Source organism: Rhamphochromis sp. 'chilingali' (assembly GCF_963969265.1).
Source record: "Rhamphochromis sp. 'chilingali' genome assembly, chromosome: 14".
NCBI lineage: Eukaryota > Metazoa > Chordata > Actinopteri > Cichliformes > Cichlidae > Rhamphochromis > Rhamphochromis sp. 'chilingali'.
In genome coordinates, this window is record NC_137941.1 from 21,930,352 (window position 1) to 21,952,721 (window position 22,370).

The 22,370-nt window shown below is 40.2% G+C and overlaps 1 protein-coding gene across 5 annotated transcripts in view; it reads left to right on the forward strand.

The window, feature by feature from the left end:
- Positions 1–21,996, forward strand: part of arhgef7a (Rho guanine nucleotide exchange factor (GEF) 7a) — a 37,730-nt gene extending 15,734 nt beyond the window's left edge. For 3 of the 5 annotated variants that reach the window (XM_080903424.1, XM_080903426.1, XM_080903428.1), the window contains 16 exons: positions 1,266–1,354; positions 2,050–2,144; positions 2,338–2,433; positions 2,684–2,806; positions 5,011–5,149; positions 5,236–5,295; positions 5,409–5,555; positions 5,918–6,004; positions 6,113–6,191; positions 6,279–6,418; positions 8,308–8,529; positions 8,677–8,770; positions 9,079–9,168; positions 13,660–13,759; positions 20,928–20,982; positions 21,129–21,996. In XM_080903424.1, coding sequence (XP_080759550.1) covers positions 1,266–1,354; positions 2,050–2,144; positions 2,338–2,433; positions 2,684–2,806; positions 5,011–5,149; positions 5,236–5,295; positions 5,409–5,555; positions 5,918–6,004; positions 6,113–6,191; positions 6,279–6,418; positions 8,308–8,529; positions 8,677–8,770; positions 9,079–9,168; positions 13,660–13,759; positions 20,928–20,982; positions 21,129–21,251 — 1,739 coding nt within the window. In that variant the 3' untranslated portion in view covers positions 21,252–21,996. Of the gene's footprint in view, positions 1–1,265; positions 1,355–2,049; positions 2,145–2,337; positions 2,434–2,683; positions 2,807–5,010; positions 5,150–5,235; positions 5,296–5,408; positions 5,556–5,917; positions 6,005–6,112; positions 6,192–6,278; positions 6,419–8,307; positions 8,530–8,676; positions 8,771–9,078; positions 9,169–9,596; positions 13,294–13,659; positions 13,760–20,927; positions 20,983–21,128 lie in introns of those variants that run through there. The other 2 variants (XM_080903425.1, XM_080903427.1) reach the window with 1 other exon arrangement.
- Positions 21,997–22,370: the final 374 nt, after the last annotated feature.

Genomic DNA, 22,370 nt, shown 5'->3' on the forward strand with positions numbered 1-22,370 from the left:
GAAAATGTCCAGTCAGCGACAGTTCTTTCGGAGAAAATGTCTTGTTGATGCCACACTTTAGAGGAGCATCTTTCAAGCTGATACCAAGGCAACAATAACTCAAATAACCACATGTTACAACCGAGGATAACGGTAACATTTCACAACATATCAAACATTATAGCAAATGGGCTACAGCAGCAGAAGACCACATTGGGTGCCACTATTGTCAGCTACGAACAGGAAACTGAGGCTACAATTCACACATGCTGAAAACTGCAACATAAGATTAGAGAAATGTTGCGTGGTCAGATGAGTCTCGATTTCTGCTGCTAAATTCAGATGATGAGGACAAAAAAAAGCATGAAACCATAGATCCATCCTGCCTTGTATCAATGTTTCAGGCTGCTGATGGTGTAGCGATGGGGGCAATTTTTCCTAGGCACGGTTAGTTGAGTGTAATTTAATTTAAACACTACAGGCTAACCGACTATTGTTGCTGACAGTATGCATCCTGGCAGCACGGTGGCACGGTGGTTAGCACTGTTACTGCACAGCAAGAAGGTCCTGAGTTCAATTCCACCATCAGGCCGGGATCTTTCTGTGTGGAGTTTGCATGTTCTCCCCGTGTTTGCGTGGGTTCTCTCCGGGTACTCCGGCTTCCTCCCACCGTCCAAAGACATGCAGTTTGTGGGGATAGGTTAATTGGATAATCCAAATTGCCACTAGGTGTGAATGTGAGTGTGAATGGTTGTCTGTCCCTGTGTGTTGGCCCTGCGACAGACTGGCGACCTGTCCAATAAATTTCGCCCTATGACAGCTGGGATAGGCTCCAGCGCCCCCCGCGACCCTGAAAAGGATAAGCGAATGGATGGAATGGATGGAAGTATGCATCCATCCTTGTATGATTATGATGTGCACATCTCCTCGTGGCTGCTTTTCAGCAGGATAACGTGCCATATGGCGAGGCTCAAATCAGCTTAAACTGGTTTCTTAAATATAACGGTGAGTTCACTGTACTCAAAGGCTACAGTTAGAATCTACAGCAACTGTGATGATTCCAGCACTTTGAATCTGAGCCACGAAGAATTAAGGCACTTCTGAATGGATAAGGGGGTCCAACCTAGTGCTGTGACGGTGTACTTAATAAAGTGTGCAGTGATTTATAAACTGTGGGTAGACAAACTGGCTTGTTGATGTGGTTTGTGTAATATTGAATTCAAAATAGCTTGAGGGTCAGTGTATACTTGCATCAATCACATCATTTGTTTCCCTTCTGATCGCAGACAAACAAGTGTCCCCCAAGTCTGGCACCCTTAAGAGCCCACCTAAAGGCTTTGACACATCTGCAATCAGCAAGACGTACTATAATTTGGTAAGCAAGCAACTTAACAGTTTTTTTTTTTGCTTTCTCCTGTTAGTATTATTTTCCTCCATGCACCTCTGTGGTTACTATCTTTGGCTTTTCTTGTTTCACGTCTTCCTGTTTTTGTGTGGGTCTTTGCTTTTTTTCCTTCTGTTAATGACCTTCACTGAAAGAAGCTGTCCTCTCAGTTATTTTGCCTTACATGATGGGCAAAATTGTTTTATCACACTGCATCTTTATCACATAGTAGCTACTCTGTGTATGGTTATCTGTATATGTGGGTCTTTTGGCTGATTATGTACAACCGACTGCATTAAATGAATATTTAAAAAAAAAATACTGATTTTATTAAAAAAAAAACTGCCCCTTATTGGAGTTATAAATATTTTGCATTGTAATCCATTTTTAAATGTAATGCTGGAGGTCAGCACTGAACCCAAAGCTATGTTTTTATTCATTTATTTATTGTTGAAGATCAAATTATGTATGCATCTTCTGTTCTTGAGTTATTAATTACCTTGACAGAAATTGTGAAAATAATTGATACACTGTGTATTTACATCCACATTTTAATCTTGTATTTTGGTGTGCACTAGAAAGCAATCAAATAAATATTTAACAGAATGAGTGTTATAGCCGTTCTGAATGACTATAACAAGTCTGTTATTATAGATAATAATTTAATTTCTCTCCTTTATTTTTAGGTGTTACAGAACATTTTAGAAACAGAGACTGAATATTCCAAGGACCTTCAGAGTCTCCTGATGAACTACCTGCGACCTCTTCAGAATATTGAAAAGTATGACTCACTTAGACATAATGCGACATAACATGCAGTTCTTTTGAAATGTATAAAATTCACGTGAATTGTTTGTTTTTGTTTTTTTGCATAATCTAAAGGACTAAGTGGGCAGAAGTCCTTGGCTTACTTGTACGTGTTACTGAATAATTTTTTTTTACCAATCTCCGTACTTCATCACTTTTTCTTCCAGACTGAGCAGCTCAGATGTGGCTCTGATTCTGGGAAACCTGGAAGAGATCAGCACCTTCCAGCAGATGCTCGTCCAATCACTGGAGGAGTGCACCAAGTTAGTCCCTCCCAGCACACACAGCCCCACTGCAGCAGCATCTTCACTGTTTCTCAAGACACAGAAGGACATCTAGTGTTGGGCTGCATGTACTACAGGGATATTGGGCTAGACTGTACTTAGACTATGGAAATTTACGGAATTACACTGCATATGTGCATATTGCCTCTTCTTAGTGTGGGAGAGTTAATATAGGTGTATTTTGACCTTCTGCGATCCTATTTTTTATTTTTGTTTTTTATCTGTTTAGGCTTCCAGAAAGCCAACAAAGGGTGGGCAGCTTCTTCCTCAAGCACATGCCACAGATGAAGGCTCTCTATGTTGGTTACTGCTCGAACCATCCCTCTGCAGTTAATGTACTCACCCAATACAGGTATGCTCATATCAGCTGTATTTAGTATCATTAAACAGTGACGTCGGCCTTTCCCACACGTGGCACAGCAGGTCGTACAAATGACCGTGTTAACAAATCTTGTTGACGTTAAATTTGGTCTTAGCTTCCTCTTGTTTAGGCTTGTCACTGTCATCATCACTGTCCAGTCGATATTCCATTGTTACACACACTGCTGTTGAGGTGTTTTTTTTTTTAATTTAATGTATTTGCAGTAGTAAATTACAGACGGGACATCGTAAGAGGCTTAAGGTGGGGCACACTGAACCATTAAGTTTGTGAGATGGCTTAATTTCACCTGATGCATGTCAGCTAGTTATTAAAACAAGTGACCAGAAGATAGCCATTAGCAAAGTAAGTAGATCCAAGAACAACAAGAATGACCACACAGGTAACAGTTTAATGCTCCATCAGTGTTTGGACAGATTGTGCTTTAACAGAAGAGGAAGTGCAGTATTCTCTTTCACTCATGTGTCTGACGCATTAGCACAAACTCTATCTGGAGGTGATAGGCTGAATGTAAATTTTGCTCAGCAGTCTTAGTAACATGAAATTTAAAGGAGCTGCGAGGACCTCTAGAGGACAGAAAATTGAGAGAGATTATCTCGAGTGAGCTGTAGAAGCTCACCTGAGTCGCATCTGAAATATGAAGTTTGTCAGCCTTGTAGATACTTATTGAATTATCCGTCATTCTAAACGTGTCCATAGGCTTTCTAACGTTACTGCCTGGATGGATTGTAACAAATGCTGTCCATATGGAGGTGCTGAAAAGGCAGTGTGTTATTTATCATTTTACCCCTCAGCCTGAGAGCCTGATGGATGTAATGTCGTTACATGAACACAATAACTCGAATGAGGCGATATAGGATATCAAATTGATATCATAGGTGCGTCTATTAAAAAACCCTTGAACAAATTTGAAACTCAGTGACTTCGACCTCAAAGTGTAGGTAAGAGGTCAGGTTTTCTAAAAACAAATCTTGTGAATGTGATAACTCACTAAGGATTTTCAAATTTATACCATATGAGACAAATGGGTAGCAATTTAAAAAACAAAATACGGACTTTATAAAGTGGGCAGCACTGTTGCCTCACTGCAAGAAGGTTCTGAGTTTGACTCCACCATCTGGTCGGGGCTTTCAGGGTATAGCTTGCATGTTCTCCCTGTGTCCGTGTCTGGGAGGGGTTCTCTCTGGGTGGGTTCTCGTAGTCATTCAGGTAGTGGGGTTAGGTTAATTGATGAATCTTATTTTGCCTGTGAGTGCAAGTGATTGTCTGTATATGGTCTCTCTGTGTTAGCCCTGTGTCAGCTTGGCAACCTGTCCAGGGTGTACAGGTAGCTATGAGAGGTGGGTTTTTTAAAACTGGGTTTTCAATTTTTTTTATAAAAATGTGTTTTTAGCCTTTTGAAAGTGGAGGACTGTGTATAAAAAAAGCTAAAAGCAATTCACATATTGACACATTGTTTTATGTTTGATGAAGTCCTCTGTGGTAGTGAACAGAGGCAATATTACCAAAAAAGTATCTTTGTTCAACAAATTATGGCTCTAAGTGAACATCTCACGTTGGGCTTTAAGTCACAGTGAGAGGAATAGTCAAGATTTTCTGACATTCTTACAGAGCATTGATGAATTCATTTCAATTTAATTTTATTTATACAGCGCCAAATCACAACAACAGTCGCCTCAAGGCGCTTTATATTGTAAGGTAGACTCTACAATAATACACACAGAGAAAAACCCAACAATCATATGACCCCCTATGAGCAAGCACTTTGGCGACAGTGGGAAGGAAAAACTCCCTTTTAACAGGAAGAAACCAGAACCAGACTCAGGGAGGGGCGGCCATCTGCTGTGACCGGTTGGGGTGAGAGAAGGAAGACGGAATAAAAGACAAGCTGTGGAAGTAAGCCAGAGATTAATAGTCAGTCAGATTAGTCAGATTTTTAAAAAAACAATGTGCAGATTGATTGAAATAATAGGTCTAGCTGCCTCCATAAGCCTCCTTATGAAGGTAACAGGAGTGAGCAGCACAATCAGAATGCCAATTAGGATGGTTTGACCTTCAGTGGTTCTTACAACTATTAAATAACTAACAAAGCCAACTTATGTGTTGCGTGCAGACCCTGTGATGATGCTGTTTGTGGTGTAGCTTAAATGTTTTGTTTGTCTTTGGTTCTCTTGCAGTGATGTATTGGGAGATTTTATGGAAGGGCGCGGTGCTGTCAGTCCCGGGATCCTCACCCTGACCACAGGCCTCAGTAAACCCTTTATGAGGCTGGACAAATACCCCACACTACTTAAAGAGCTCGAGAGACACATGGAGGTGTGTGTGTCACTGGATAGCCATTTTTCTTCAGCTCCTGTGTTTAGCTTTTTTTGTTAAATGTACAACGTGCCTGCCCTTTTTAGGAGAATCACCCAGACAGACCAGACATCCAGAAGTGCATGTCGTCTTTCAAAAGTCTGTCGGTAAGCTGAACTCTCTTCCTCTCCAGACAGACACAACACGTAACCAGACTTTCTATGAAATGAAGTGGTTTAAGAAAAGATTTTGAAACAGCCGTCTGTCTCTTTCACGCCAGGCTCAGTGCCAGGAGGTGCGGAAACGAAAGGAGCTGGAGCTGCAGATTCTTACAGAATCCATCCGGCTGTGGGAGGGGGATGACATCAAAACCTTAGGCTCTGTGATCTACATGAGCCAGGTCTTGGTCCAGAGTCAGCTGTCAGAGGTATTTATTTGGCTCCTTCATCTGTACTTCGCTCTGCTATAAACTGCTGCAATATTCGCTTCCTGTAAATATAATATTAAAGTGCATAAATTGTAGTCTTTTGTACACATAGTACAAATAGTTAGTTCAATGCAAAGAGTCAAAATAATTACTGTTAAAGTTCAAGTTAGTGGTAAAGAAATGTGTCCCAAAACTCGCAAAATTTAAATTAAAGCTAAAAACAGTTACTGTTTATACCTGCCTAACCTTTGCTGCTGCAGCCATTTGTTCATCTGTAGACTTTGAAGTGGGCTATACAAGCTAAAGGCATCCTATTTGTACAAAGAAATGCTTACTCATACTCTCTACACTTTCTGCTTTAGGAGAAAAATGAGCGTTACCTCATGCTCTTCCCCCACATCCTCCTCATGCTGTCTGCCAGCCCCAGGATGAGTGGCTTCATATTCCAGGTCAGTAGTCTCATTTATTTATATATATATAAAATAAATTTAAAAAAAATTATTTGTTTTATTTTTTCTTGCATGTCATGTGTATGATGTGGTTATTTCACTCTCCAGGGAAAACTGCCCCTGGCAGGCATGACAGTAACCAAACTAGAAGATTGCGAAGCCCATAGAAATGCTTTCGAGCTCAATGGTAAGGGCACGTTTTACAAGCAAGATGTTGACTCATTCCTGTGGATTTTTATTAACACTTTAAACAATACTGTCCCTGTTCCTGCAGGCACAATGTTTGACCGTCTCCTGGTGATATGCACCAACCAGCAGGACCTGCAGGACTGGGTGGAACACCTGACCAGACAAATCAAACACACTGCAGCCACAGCGCCCAGCCACAAACCACTCACTGTTCCCTGCCACACGGTCAGAACTCAGTGATTAACATACCCACATGTAGATCATTTTCTTTCTATTCATTGAAACCCAGAATATATTGATTTCTCACTGACTGTGACCCTTTAATTACAGTGCATTATACATATAATCACCTCAAATGATGATGCAAACCCACGTGAAGTGGCTGATTACTTTTACTGGAATTGACCACAATACACAATTGCATTTACTGAAATTAACTTTAAAAATGCATAATATTTAGCATTTATCCTTAGAAAGAACAAATTGATATAATTCTATTTTTGGTGTACCCCTGTGCATGTTGGTGACACCACTGTGAAATGAGTTAAATGCCATACATAGGGCTGTGTCACAGATGTATGTAGTGGAGTTTTAGCATGTCCAACCAGGAGTAGATCTCTGGACACTCAATATGGAAGCGTGATATACCATATCTGGTTCAAATATGAATATGAAGCTGCCAAACAGGAGGGAAAGAACTTTCTACACACTTTCTGCAGAGAAGCTTTGTGGATGTAGTAAAGGAGAGGACATGCAGAGGGTTGTTGTGACAGAAGAGGATGCTAGGGATAAGGTGAGGTGAATGCAGGTGATGAACTGTGGTGACCCCTCACAAAATAAGACGCTGCAAACATTTAGTTTTCTTGAAGGAGGCATTTTGTGTCTTAAGTTTGTGCCCACAATCAACCGAACATTTATTCGTGACATTTTTCAGTCCGCAGTGCTCAGTCCAGTATGAATTACACATTTCCTGCTCAGTTGTTTGGTGTCATGATTATTTAATTGTGACCGCAGTAACCATGTTTATGCCCACCCCTCTTTAGTTAATTTCTCCAGGTTCCTAAGGTTTGAGGGGTTCCTTCCCATGACCTGTAACTCTGTCAACAAACTCTCAGTAGTGTTCAGGCCGAAGCTCTGGGTGTGTCACTCCAAATCCATTTTTTTGTCATTTCTTGAATAATTTGGCTCTGTGTTTTGAATCGTTATCTTATTGGAAGGTTCATTGCTGCTCAAGTCCAAGTTTTTCGGTAGCCTGGCTTATGCTTTCATTGAGAATCTAGATATAATAGTCCTATTTCATGACTCCACCAACTTTTACAAGGTTTCCAGGCCCATTTGCTGAAAAACAAAGACCAGTGCATTATACTCACACCTCAGCGTTTGACTGCTGGGAATGTATTTTTGGGTTGAACGCTTCACCTTTCTTTCACCACTCCTCTGCTCCCGAAGAGCAGTGTCTGTTTTGAAATCGGTTTTCTGTAGGTTCGCCTTGGTTGCGACATGTGGGTTACTGTTGGCCTCACGTAACACTTTTCTTGTGAGAAGGGGCATCATCTTGGGTTTACTATTTCTTTGGACCTTGACTGTGTGGAATTGTACCTATTACTGATCTTTTTAGGCTGTGGCTGCAGGCATCTGCAATAGCTTGGTCATGGCCTTTGTAGCCCACGCCATCCTTTTGAACTCTCACAATGTGTGACCTGAGGTCCTTCACTTATTCATCTGCTTCTGACCGTGACCTGATTGTTCTTTTTTAATCAACTCCCCTCAATTTATAACCCCTAGAAATTTTCTGAAAATCAACATGGCTTGCATTTATTGCCTCACATTATAGAAACATCTGGAACGCCCTGGGTGTCCTGCACTGTAAACAATTGTCTTGATAGATACTGAGGCATGTGAAGATAATTTGGAACAGGGGTAAAAATTAAACATTAGTATTTTTATTGCTTTTTGTTGTGACGCTTGTTTGCTATTCTCATGTATGAAACAGCAAAAACACCTTTTTGTAAGCGCCAAACAAATGAAGAGTAAATCCATAGTTATTGTTCTTCTTTGCAAGCTACATATTCATTGTATAATTCACTCACTTTGTTGCTTCTCGTCCCCCTCAGCTCCCATCTCACCCTCTCACCCCATCCCGACATGGTGAGAACAGGGCCTTGACAGTGGCTCCTACCTACCACACCCTGCCTCACCCATCCTCCCATGGGACACCTCACAACACCATGATGTGGGGCCCACTGGAACCACCAAATACCCCCAAACCATGGAGCCTGAGCTGCCTGCGACCTGCACCCCCACTACGGCCCTCTGCCGCCCTCTGTTACAAGGAGGTAAACCTGATTTACGTTGCTTATGTTAAAACTATATAATCCTAATGCTAAGAAACTGTATGTGCTAGTGAAATGAATAATGATCCTTTTTTAAAAATTAATATAGCCTGTTTATAAAGTATTCTACCGTTTGCCCTTCATGTGCAGGATCTTAGTAAAAGTCCTAAGAGTGTGAAGAAACTTCTTCCCAAGCGCAAACCCGAGCGGAAACAGTCTGAAGAGGAATTTGCCTTGAGGAAGAGTATGTGTAAAGTCTTTTATTTTCATATGCTTAGTCTTTTTTGCCTCCATAAAAAGTAATAGTATGACATTTAAGAAATGGCTGAATTGCTGCCTGACTCTACGGAAAACTGCATATTGTTGTGTATACCTCCTTTTCCTTATAGATTAAACAGTGCTGCTAAACTAATAGCTTGTTCTCTCCCTACATTTTACTCACTAGACGGCTAAGAAAGCGGTATCAGTCTTCCTATTTCTTTCATAGTGAGAGAACAAAGACATTAGCATGTGAATTAAATGTGCTTTTTCCTGGCACCGTCTCTTTCTCAGGCACAGCTGCTCTGGAAGAAGACGCCCAAATCCTGAAAGTTATCGAGGCATACTGCACCAGCGCCAAAACCAGGCAGACTCTTAACTCTAGTAAGAAAAAAACAAACTCTTACCCGTCCAGATATACAAACGAAAGAAGAGAGGTTCATACTGGATCTTGCTCTCTTTGTAGCAGCTGCATCTGTATTCTGTACTCAGTGCCTTTCTTTAACTTTATTCTGTACTGACCCCTCTAACAGTATCTCTTCTTCTTCCTGTTTCTCCTCCATTCCTTTACTTTTGGCATTATTTTCCTTGAGTTTATCCTTTCCTCATCTTTTATTTGATGCTTTTCTATAATTTTATCCATCGTCTCATCCTGCATCTTCCATTGGTTTTATGATTTGCCATTTGTTGCGTGTTTGCGTATGCTTCCTCCTTCCTCCCTCCCTCCCTGTGCCGTCACTCGTCTTTCCTCGACCACCATTTCCTCCTCCTGCATTCGCAACATCACTCTCAACCCCGCCCACTCCACCCAGCCTGGCAGGGCACCGACCTGATGCACAACCACGTGCTGGCCGACGTGGACCAGTCCTGCGTGGATTCGCCGGGCCGCCGTAGCAGCGTGTCCCGGCCAGAACTGACCTCTGACCTTTCAGAGGACTCAGACTATGACTCCATCTGGACCACGCACAGTTACAGAATGGGCTCAGTGCCACGCAAGAGCTGCATCTCTCACCAGAACTGAAGACCGTACAGTACTGCCAAGCTGTGCTGTGAAGTGAAGTACAGCCTGCTTACCTCTTTTCTCTTCAATGTGTTTGAAAAAAAAAGATTTTTTTAATTTATCTATTTATTTTCTATTATGATTTTTCAATTTTTTTTGTTAATTTATTTGTTTTATTTATTTTTCGACAGTTTGTTTGAAGATGTTTCAGGCATCTCCCTGTTGCCTTTGCCATTTCCCCTTTTATGTGCCTCCTCTCTTTCTGTAGTTGTCATGCAGTAGTTGTTTGATAATTTATTGTTAATTTATCTTGAATGTGACCACTCCCCTGGTTTGAACATAAATGGGGTAAGCTCTCAGGAGAGAGTACAGGGATTTCAGAGTGGAATATGTGGGAGGGAGACCCAGGGGTGGGAGAAGTGGGGACTGAGCTTTTCCTGTCTGATATTCAGATGTATTTCAGGAACGACTGTATTCTATTTACCATGTACTACTCCTCTCCAGTATGTGTTTCTAGAGTATGTATGCTGAAACATAGCACAGATGCTACACAGGTACAGGCACATATCCCCCTGCTGTCTGAAAATATAACGGAATGCAAATGCAATATCCAAATTATCGACGTTTAATAGAATTTTCAGAACATGAAGTTATACCCGTGTTGCAAACCCGTGACAGCATGAAATTTAACATTCCAGATAGCTTTTGTGTGTTCAGTCCAAACTGAATATTCAGTGGTTTAATTAAATATTCAGCGCCTAATAGTTTGTCAAATTCAGTCCAATTTTTTTGTCCTTTGTCCATAGCTGCTACAGAAAGAGAAGATTATCACTTCACTCTCTGAGTAAGGTGTTACTAATTTGATTAAAGTCGTTCTACCAAGACTGATAAATAATAAGGTTCTGACCGTCTAAATGACCAAAAAACTCAATTTCAGACTTGCCTATAGTAGTATGCAGATGTACAGATAGTTTTAGTACGTCTCTTGTGACCATTGCAAATATAATTCTAGCTCTTTGGTATCAGGTGGGGGGGACAGACTATCTGCAGGACTACATACCACCGCTGGCATTAAGTAATTGGACATAATTTGTTTTCCTTTGATTTTTTTTTTTAAGCGAAGAAGTGACTTTTATTACTATTCCTTTTGATAGTTTACTCCTAGTGTAGTCTCTAAGGCATGATCCTCAGTCTGATCTTAAAGTGGATCCATTATGCTTTTCCCAGTTTTCTCTTAAATATACAGTTTCAACTTTGAAATACAAGTCAAAATCTCAGCCTTCAGGATTCAGTGCTCTAAAAGCTTAGTTTGACATTCATTTGTTCTTTTTTCGGGATACATAACAACACGTCGAGATGTATGACGATAAAGAGAGGGGTCTTCTTGATACATCTTCTGTTTGTAAAGACAGCCAATAAGGAGAAATTTGGTGGCTTAAAAGGGAGAGGAGCTAAAATAACTTGGATTAAAGTCAAGACCACACAAAGGACCAGTATAAGCTAAATAAGGATTATTATGAGCAATAATCATGCAAAGACACTCTAGTAGAGTCAAGGAATAAGAATAGGATTTTAATTGGTCCCCTTTAATGTCTAGTTATGTTTCTGTCCGTATCACAGGGTTGCATTTATATAATGGTTTAATACTCAAGTTAATGAATTATTTAAATAAAAGGTTTCATATAAAACAAGCAAAGGGTGTCAGTCTGTGAGCTACAAGCTAAAACGGTTACAATCCTATAGTAGAAATTGAACGCCTTCGTTTGATGGGGGATATGTGTCCCATACGTTAAAGAAACAACTTACCATTTGGGGAAATGCACTCACTACATTTCTTGCCAAGTTCTGTGTGAAGAGTGATAACACCCACGTTCAGTATGACTCTGAAGCTTAGCATAAAGAACGAGAAGAGCTAGTCTGCCTCTGTCTAACGGTAATAAATCCAACAGCTAGGACCTTTTTAAATGTCACCGTTTTAATAAACAAAATTAAGCAGGTTAATTTTAGCCAACTAACTGGTGCTTGTTGACTGACAGCCCCCCCTTTTTTTTAAGTTGTGCTAGGTTTTTATGCTAGTTTTGGCTAAACATGTTGCAGCTCCAGCTCTAACCCTGCAAGCATGAATTGATATCAGTTTTCTCATCTCACTCATTCATGGGAAGAAGCATTTACTTGCGTCCAACTTTGAGTCATGAAGTCGCGTTATGTTCCAGGAGAACAGCTTGTCAGCCATGTTTACTAGCTTTCAACGTCAACTAGCTTGACAGGCTTCTCAGACAGGAGAGGATGGTTATAAAATCACAGATGAAACTAATAACTCTGGGTGTAGCTCTTGTTGTATGCTCTGACAATTTCAACCACACAAAGATGTTCAATGCCATTTGAAAACATCACCCCTTTTCTTTCTTTTTTCCTTTCTTTTTCTTTTTTTGTTGTTGCAACAAACTAGCACCTATGCTGTGGCCTCATTACCGAGACTTGCCTTCGTGTTGTCCGGCTTGTGAGGCTTCCCATACTATCTAGCGTTAATGACTATTTTTATGAAGAAGTATTTTTCCAGTCTTGGATATTAAAAGTACAGGCTGACATCCTCTTACAGTAAGCAATGTAAGTGACATAGAATATATTGGTCCATGTTACAGTTTGAACTGCTCTTTTTTTTCTTCTTCTTCTTGTATTTATTATTTGGTATAAATGCTCCTTTTTAAAAAATTTATTTATATTTTATTCTGTATGCCGATGTTTACAAAATGATCCCTGGAAGAATCGTTTGTTTTCTTTTTGAAATTTTCTCGGTCTGTATCAACGTTTACACAGAATTTATGACATGAAGTGTTTGAGTTCTTTTGCACAATCATGTAACAGGCCAGTGGGTGGGTTGAGGGATAGAATCTGTTAAAATTCTGTACTTTTTGTCGTCTGCCTAGAGTGTGTATGATATAATCCTAAAGGTAGACTTAAGTATTCAGTGTTACTGTAAAGTAAATGCTCATTTGTGGTGTAAATGCTCACCCTCTGTGTTTTGATAGCATTGAGGGGTTTAAAAAGAAAAACAAGCAAGAGAGAGAGAGATCATGATTATACAGGAACATTTCTATGTGAACTACTTGTTCAGCTCAGAATACTGTCAGAGTGGACTTGAAATCTAAAGAGCACATAATGACCCTTTCTGTAAATACTAGTCATCTTGGAGCAAGGAAAAAAACCCATTCAATCTTCTATGAGTATTTGAGCTAAGAATATCACTGTCCTTATATCATGTGCTATATTTTGTGACAGGTGTATTCTGTGGTTTAAGAAACTAAGTCGAACTGTGGGACAGGCAGGGTGACGAGACTAACTGTCTTTAGCCAACATTGTCCTCTGTGTGCTCAAATGTTGTATTCAGTTCACACATGTAGCCATGTCTTATCTGCAAACAGCGCCTTCAGTGTATTTGTTCTACACTGCTGAAGTGTTCAAGTCCCAAACGCTGTATTATGAGTTTTGAATAAATCTGTCATTTGGTAGACGTTGGCATTCATGTGACTTTGTTTTTGCAGAACAAGTATGTGGTTTCATTTGGGAGAGATGGTGAAGTCTTTGCTAGTTTCAAATTACCAAGGTGTATGACGAATGGTCACATGACTCTGTTTTTGTGTCTCCCATTTGCTTTCACTATCCTCTGTGTCTTCTGTCTGAAAACTGGTCTGTGCATGACTAACACACAACTACAACCAGCTGTGCGTGTTTGTGTCTCTTGGATGCTGTGTGTCATTCCAATAAAATTCGGATTTTGGTCTTAAAAAAGGAAAAGTCATTTACCAAAGATGACTGCACTGGCTTACTGCGTTCGGAAGTATCATCTGTTGAAGAGCTGTTCTGTGTTGAAACAGGGCCACAAAGGGAAACAGGGCTCCATGTGATCATCCCCGGTGAGGAGAAAGTACTTTTGGAGGATCCCAGTCGCAATGGACAAAGTACTTTGGAAGAAAAGTAAGATGATGGATGACTCTCTTTTCCATGCTTCTATCCTGGTTTATGCCTAATGTCTTTAAATCCTGTAATACTCAGCTTAGTCCTTGCTGTATTCTGTATGCGGTGCTTATAGAGCTGTGGAAAAAGTATTTGCCCCCTTCCTGTTTTTTTTTTTTATTATTATTTATTTTATCTTTTTGCATATTTGACACACCTACCTGTTTCAGATAATCAAATTTTACCTACCTGACCCTGTGTGGAAAAGGCTAATAACTGCTAGTGCTACGCGCGGGCAGCAAGAACTGCTTTCAAGCAAGGGATTTAGGCCCAGTCTTCTTTGAAGAATGGTTTTGATTCAGACAGATTGGAGGGTTTGTTTATTAAAGCATGAACAGCCTGTTTAAGGTCATGCCAAAGCATTTCAATCAGGTTTAAGGCTGGACTTTTGGTCAGCAGCGGTTTTCTCCTTAGAGACATCCAAGGGAGAGCTCCTTATTGTTGAATCATGAACTCTGACCTGAACAGAAACGAGGGAGACCTGCAGTTCTTTAGATGTTGTTCTGGGTTGTTTTGTGACTTCCTGGATGAGTCGTTGATGCACTTGTGGAGTACTTTTGGTAGGCTGGCTCCCTCTGGGAAGGTTGCCCCAGTGTTCCAAGTTTTCTCCATTGGTAGATAATGGCTCTCACCGTGGTTCACTGGAGTCCCAAAAATGGCTTTGTAGCAATTTCAACACTGATAGATGTCAATGACTTTGTTTCTCATCTGTTTTTCTTTAAATAATGGTGTGAAGTGTTGCTTTTAGACCACTTTTTCTGACAAGTTCTATTTTAAGTGATTTCTTGATTCACAGTTGATTCATACTAATATAGAAAACTGTTGTTGGAACCCTGCGTCATTACTGCGAGCTAGCTGAAGGCTCTCCTCACCATTTGAGGTCTGTGTTGAAATGACAGTTGTGTTACAGTTTTTTTTTATATAACCGTAGTCTAGTGAGGAGTAAAATAAGTTGTATAAGGGTATGTGTCAGTAGGGGTGGGCGGTATAAACAGTATACCGTAGAAACTGTATGAATTTGGCTCTGCCGCAATAGCGCATGTTGATGGTGTCATCAAGCTGCGCCTGTTTTGGTCGAAAGCATCGCACCGTCTGCAAGCAATATTGTCTGCAAGCAATATTGTCTGCAAGCAATATCGTCTGCAAGCAATATCGTCTGCAAATTGGGCGACAGTAATAGTGAAGAGACGAAGCACGTTTTGGAATATGAGGAAAGCGAAAAACTGCGCTTCCTCCACTTCCGTACCATTGATTGATTCATGCTGAATTCTCTCGCAGCTGCTCTATTCCCATGTTGTTGCAGTATATTAATGACTAACCTCGTATTGTGGATGGATTATCTCAGTTGTTGTCCTGACTAGGGATGGGTATCGTTTAGGTTTTATCCGATACCGGTGCCAAACCGGTACTTTTGAAATGGTGCCGGTGCTTAACCCTTTAAAACCGGTCGGAGCGGGCACGCTCCATTTTGCGCAACTATTTTTAAATTCCTGTAGAACTGCAACCACGTAAGCTAGCGCAATAATTTTTTTTGCATATGAAACCGGAGGAGTTGTACTTACATCTTATGCCATCAGCTTGTCCTAGGTCACGGTTTCCTTCCACATATAGCTTTGCAAAAACTGCATAAAAAACGCTTGCAGCAACAAAAACATAATATCCCAGAAACACGCTTTGCCGATCCGATCAGCTGTTCGTAACACTTCCTACGTTGGAATAGACAACTTTTTTGTATTTACAGTTTTGATAAGCCCCTTAAATTTTTCTAATTAGAAATATATGTTAAAGAAACAAAAACAATTTTCAATTTTTTTGTAGTTTATTGCACTTTTTTTGCAATTTATGTAATTGCTATCCACTTAATGCATACCTATTATTAAAATTTGGGCTATAATGGTTGTATTGATGTATAGCAACTTGAAATGTTCCCAAAAATGGCATTACAGCATGTAAAAATATAATATAAGCTCTGGTTCTATTCTAGGTCTTAAAGGGTTAAACGGTGCTTGAACCGGTGCTTAAAGAATGGAAAACACAAACTTTGTCCAAAAACCTCTTGTGTTTTTATTTTTAGCAGTTTCTTTTTTCTGCAAAATGATAACCAAGTTAGCCTTTTCTGTTGATACACCATACCTCCTTTGGTTGGAACCGGTGCTTAAACAATGGAAAACACAAACATTGTCCTAAAACCTCTCATGTTTAGCTGTTTTTTTTTTATTTTATAAAAAGATAATAATGTTAGCCTTTTCTGCAGCTATGGGGTATATATGGTATCACTCTATCAAACAAGAAGACAGACAACATGTAACTATGATGGTGTTTGCTAGTTCACCTTACGTGCATTAATTTAATAACGTTAAGTTACTCAACCAGAGAAGAACGGCTGCTGCTGCCATAATCAACCGTCATCATTTCTGCTACACTGGCAGGGCTAGGGGCCAGGACTCTACTCTTCGTCTGTGAAGGTTCTCAGTCATCCAGGTCATTGTAGTCAAAGGAGCTTGCAAAGAAAAGCGTCTGGACTTCTTTAAGTTAATTGAAGACGTTTCACCTCTCATCCGAGAAGCTTCTTCAGTTCTAAGGTCAAATGGTGGAGAGTCCCAGATATAAACCTAGTGGGATATGTCTGTGAAGGTTCTCAGTCATCCAGGTCATCGTAGTCAAAGGAGCTTGCAAAGAAAAGCGTCTGGACTTGCAAAGAAAAGCGTCTGGATGAGAGGTGAAACGTCTTCAAGTAACTTAAAGAAGTCCAGACGCTTTTCTTTGCAAGCTCCCTAAACCTAGTGGGAGTATCCCCCCACAGAGGGACAAAAGGACCCCCTAATGATCCTCTAATCATTGGTGTCGTAAACCACCACCTCTGTTCAAAGATGGTCGCTCACAGTGGACATAGATGGCACTGTGAGCGACCATCTTTGAACAGAGGCGGTGGTTTACGACACCAACTCTCTGCCATCTATAATCCAGCTTTGAGTTCCCTCCCCAGATGCCTTAACGCCCACTCACATCCTGGGCCATCTGACCTCAGGAATTCGCATGATAAGGTGGGGCCAGGTTTCACAATGAAGTCACCCGAAACTGGCTGATTGGGACCCACACCCAGTTTCACACCTTGGCTCAGGCGATTAGAGGATCATCAGGGGGTCCTTTTGTCCCTCTGTGGGGGGATACTCCCACTAGGTTTATATCTGGGACTCCCCACCATTTGACCTTAGAACTGAAGAAGCTTCTCGGATGAGAGGTGAAACGTCTTCAATTAACTTAAAGAAGTCCAGACGCTTTTCTTTGCAAGCTCCTTTGACGACTCTACTCTTCGGTTTCTTGGGGGATGTTGCTAACTCCAGGTCTGATAACAGGCACCACACCAGCAGTAGATGTGCTCGGTGTGAGGTCTTGCAGCAAGCTATTAAATACTGTGCATTTCTCGGCTTTTAAAAAAACGCTATGCATTGCCAGGTGTTTCATCAGATTCGAGGTGTTACCTCCTTTGCACAGTATTACCGTAAAGCACTTGTTGCAGGCTGCTGAGTTTGCATCTTTTGCTGTGAAGTACAGCCAAACTTTTGACCGCTTTGCCTTGGGCATTTTTAATCTGTAGCTCTGCTCTAAAAGAACGTACGTACCTGGGCCCACCTACTATCCTTGGAAAGGTAAAATTATTGGCTAGAATCCAAAGTGTATGACATCTCAAGAAAAAAAAGCACCGAAATGTGCGCTGCTTTTCGGTCTGGTTGCTACCGTTTATGTCAGAACCTATCGGTATCCATCCCTAGTCCTGACTGAAATTTGGTCCGTTTACAGCATTATGCCATGCGATTGCATTTGTCCCTAGCCATCAGACCCTCACGTTAACTTTTATTGAGTGGAAAAAAGCTAGCGTTCATCCTCCAGCTTCACTGTTTATGTTATGCTAACATAGCTCGCTAGCAATCATATAGCACTTCATTAAATACCAGCTAGTCCAACTTCAGTAACCCTACAAACGTCACTGCTGTTTAGTTTTCTGTCTTCGTTAATGTTGGAAGTGATAGCAGAGCCATATGTTTGTTTGTTTTTTCCAGAAACCTCCCTGTCAGAACTCTGCTATATCATGTTTAGGTGGAAACTAGCGAGCTAACTTCCTGCTAATTCATAGCTCTGCTCGGTTTTCATGGATGCCTGAATGTTAAACTTAATTGTTACACCTGGTAAAGCAGCAACGCTGATCATTTTATTAAAGATAAAAGAATTTAGACAGTTTTTAATGCTCAGTGATGCCGCAGTGTTCGTTTGACTTTGGGACCTGAAGCGGACAGAGTTTTGGACCCAGATTACTCCGCGAGGCTCCTGACTATGGTAGCCGTTAGGGGTGGGTTTTTATAATCGATTCATCGATTAAAATCGATTCTGGCTTGGATAACGTAAAATCGATTCATTAAAATCCTGAATCGATTTTTTTAATATAAATTTATTTTGCCCGAAATGCCAGAATCTCTGGTGACATCTCACAAAATTTCAAGAACCACCAAACAGTTAAGACAGTAAATGAGAGCAGGTACACGGATTCTGCACATAGACTTAAACACACAGCGCGACCCGCGGATCAGAATCAGTGAGATGTCGCCTTTCTCACGGTCGGGGCTGAAAGCCGACAGCTCGCTGATTCTGATCTGTCGGCGGGTCCGCGCTTTGTGTTCACGCCCTTTATGAGCCGATTCTAAAGCTGTTAGTTTGATCTCTCTCCAAACAATATTGACCGAACCAGCAGCAGAAGAAGATCCAAACGCTTCACATAAACATCGTCATGAATTCACTCTGACTTTTACTGTTTTGCTTCCACCGCGATGCACAGCTCTCTCTCTCTCTCTCTCTCTCTCTCTCTCTGTACTTCAAGAACAGTTTCCCTTTCTTCATTATTCGCTTGCTTGTTACACAAGTCTACTGTTGTTTACAGCGCTGTCAGCCGCTGTTTTTTTCCCTTTTACATTCTTCCGAAAAGAAAACCTCATTTCTGCTGTTCAATACTGAATAAATTTAAACTTTTTAAAATTATTCAAAATGCAAAACGCTTAACCATGTCTCTAATAAAACCGCTGTAACTTCAGAGGTAATGTTCATATGTTGATTAATGGTTTTCTTTCGTTTTTGATGTACTGCAGAATATTTTTATAAAATCCCAGGCCAGGAAAATCACCTTCATGTTTTTCTGTTTTTTATCTTCAGCTACTTTGACACAAAAGCATCTGCTGTGACGCTCACACCTTTGATAAAGTCTTGCGAGTGTCAGCTTCCTTTTTATTGATACAAAAATATGTAAATGTACTGATCTGAATTATAATATTTCTGACTGTCGAAATTTCCCAGATTTAAATCGAATTAAATCGAATTAAATCGAATTAAATCGAATTAAATCGAATCGTGGATCGAATCGATTCGGGACCTTGTGAATCGGAATTGAATCGATTCTAGAAATCAGTGACGATACCCAGCCCTAGTAGCCGTAATTAGTGATGTGCAAATCATGAACGAATCGTTCAATACTTGAGAATCACTTTACTGACTCGTGAATCATGATTCACAAGCCCAACTGTCTCATTCACTGACTCATCCCTGTTGCTGTTAGCAAACTAATTTCACTAGCAGAAATGTATCTACCTTATAATTACAATTATGGGGGAAGAAACAACAGCCAGTTTCTTAACTGAACTGCTCTGCTCTGAACTGGGAAAAAAAGCCCTGAGTAGAAAGCTCACATCAAGACAATAGCTCCTCAGTTCACAGTAGCATCGCTCTGCTAACATGCCAACAGCACATTTGAGTTACTCACCCCGACCCTTCCTGTGCGGAATCATAGCGTAAGCGAATCACTCACTCACCCCCTCTTTTCCTGTGCTGAATCGTAGCATGAACGAATCACTCACCCCCTCCCTTGCTGTGCTGAATTGTAGCATAAAGGAATCATTCACTCACCCCCTCCCTCCTGGCTCACAGCTTCTTCTTCTTCTTCTTGGTTGGAAACCAATGTTAAGGCACATTACCGCCCTCTGGCTTGCAGCTCAGTGGACATTTAGATGAGAAAATATATATTTGACACATTTGAGCAAAATACTAATAAAATAAAATAACAATAAATAAAATGAATTTTCCCTTTAGAAATCGTAATTTTTTTGCTCTTTTTTGCTCTATAAAAATAGTTGTTTTTCTTTTTTAATCACTCATCTTAGTCGTAGGATATACATGAAAAGAGAAACAAAGTAAGTTTGAGTGAAAATGTAAATTTTTTGCACTCTCTGGGCAACTGACTTAGTGACTCAAATGACTCAAAAAACCCGATTCATTTTGGTGAGTGACTCATTCAAACTCGATTCAGTAAAAATCATCGAATTTACCATCACTAGCCGTAATGCTCTGACAATCACACCAAGCGGTGCGGCTTCATAGCTTACCAAAGTCGTACTAAAACATTTTGACAGATTTTTGAGCGCCGTGTTCCACATAAAATCGGTTCGAGGTCATTAAGCACAACCAGAATTCATACATAAGGCACACTGGATTATAAGGCGCACTGTCAATTTTTGAGAAAATTAAAGGATTTTAAGTGCGCCTTTATAGTGCTAAAATACGGAAGAAAAGAATATATCGTGATATATACTGTGATATGGATTTTACACCATATCGCCCAGCCCTATGTGTCAGCCTTCCTTGTAGGAAAAATAAACTGTTGGTGTTGTTTTGTCTTTTTTTTTGACTGTTTGTTAGCAGTTTTAGAGATATCATTTTCAAATTTTGTGTGATGGTAGATAACAACAACAGCTTGAGTTGATTTAATTTGGGTGAAAATTTTGTCAAGGTCAGACAAAATGTGAAAATCAGTAATGCTTCATCTTAAAACTACAATACAATTGTCTATGACTCATTGTTAGCACCATTGTTTTTTTGCTTTGTTTTTTTTTCAAGTACTTCGCCCTACCACCTCACAATGATGCCTTAGCAGGCCTTCCACATCTAAAAAAAAAAAAAAAAAAAATCACAAAACATCAAAGTCTCTTGCACTTTGGGGGAAGTTGCGCTCTCTAAGTGCGTTTGTTGTAAATATTTTTATTAATTTCTATAATTATTTTTAAAATTTTATTTATTTATTTTTAAATAGGAGCCTGGTGGACGTGGTATATGCCCTGAGGGATGAGGTTCAAGAGCTGAAACAGGTGATGTTGGATGTTTGTTGGGTAACTCATGATACTGTGTTTATAAAATTATAGATGTCAAAACTGGATAATTTTAAAGGCTGAGTGACTAAATGTCATCTTCAGATTTGTTTTAAAATGTATTTCATGATTGTTTTCCAACACAGGATAACAAGAAGATGAAGAGGTCACTGGAGGAAGAGCAGCGAGCACGGAAGGATCTAGAAAAAGTTGTTAGAAACGTTCTGAAGAGCATTAATGACCCAGCGTGGGATGAGACAAACCTGTGAGGCTCAAGTTAACACCCATGTGAAGCTTGTAGAAAGAAAGAACTTGTACAGTACCTGTGGACTTGATTGCACTGTTTGAAAGACATGAATTAAGCTCAGTTGCGTGAAGGTAAATGTCCATCTTAAGGCAAGTAAATGTGGGCTTGTTTGAGATGGATCCACCAGTGCACTTTAAGTGCCATTCAGCTTAATAGACAGGCCTTATTGAGATGACTTGTTAAACTTCCTCGACCATCTGTCCCAAAATAACATTCCTTGATCACTAAGCAAGCATGACTGTACTGAACCATCCAGCATCAATGTCTGTGGCTCTGTTCACGAAGCTGGAGGATAACTGGAGAGAGTTCCTCTCCGTCTGTTTACAATCATTTAACGGCACAACTATCCACTGTACAGAATGGTACTTTAATGGTGTTAATGGTCCAAAGGCTTTGACAAGTCTTAACTTGAACAAAGCCATTTCATAACCTCTTTATTTAATTTTTTATGAAATGATTTTTTTGCAGGGTATCCTCCTCAGACTCAGGCTAAGCCTGATGTTTTTAACCTTTAGCAAAGCTTGTGCCAGGAAACTCCTTTATGTCTGTTTTTAATCCATTTTTTTCTTTTGTTTTTGTTTGACAACTTTACTTTTTCATTTTTCCTAAGGGAACTGTACAGATATTAATGTTGTACTGTATATTGTAAATACTGCTAAAAGATGAGCCTTTGCCCGTTGGGATAAATAAATGTGTTTTTTGAGGTATGCTTTTGAATGCCGCTACTAAATCTGCACCATCCCCATTTAGTATTATGGAAGGAATATATACACACACGCGCTCGCACTTGTGTGCCCGCTGGGATTAATACATGTCTGTCAGGAAACCTAATAAGAATACCAATATTTAAATTCAAAATTTTACTATTAAACTTTTAGTTTTTATTTAACTTGCCTGAAAGCTTTAGGTGACATAGAAAACCACAAAATCAGCTTATACGCCTTTGTGTGACTACTTCATTATTTCTTTTCAGCACCTATGCACAGAGGCTGTGGATAGGTGCTGGTTTGAAGCCTTTTTGGGAATCTCGCCATATTTCAACAGGTTTGAGAACCAATAATTACATGATGCTACGAGCAGA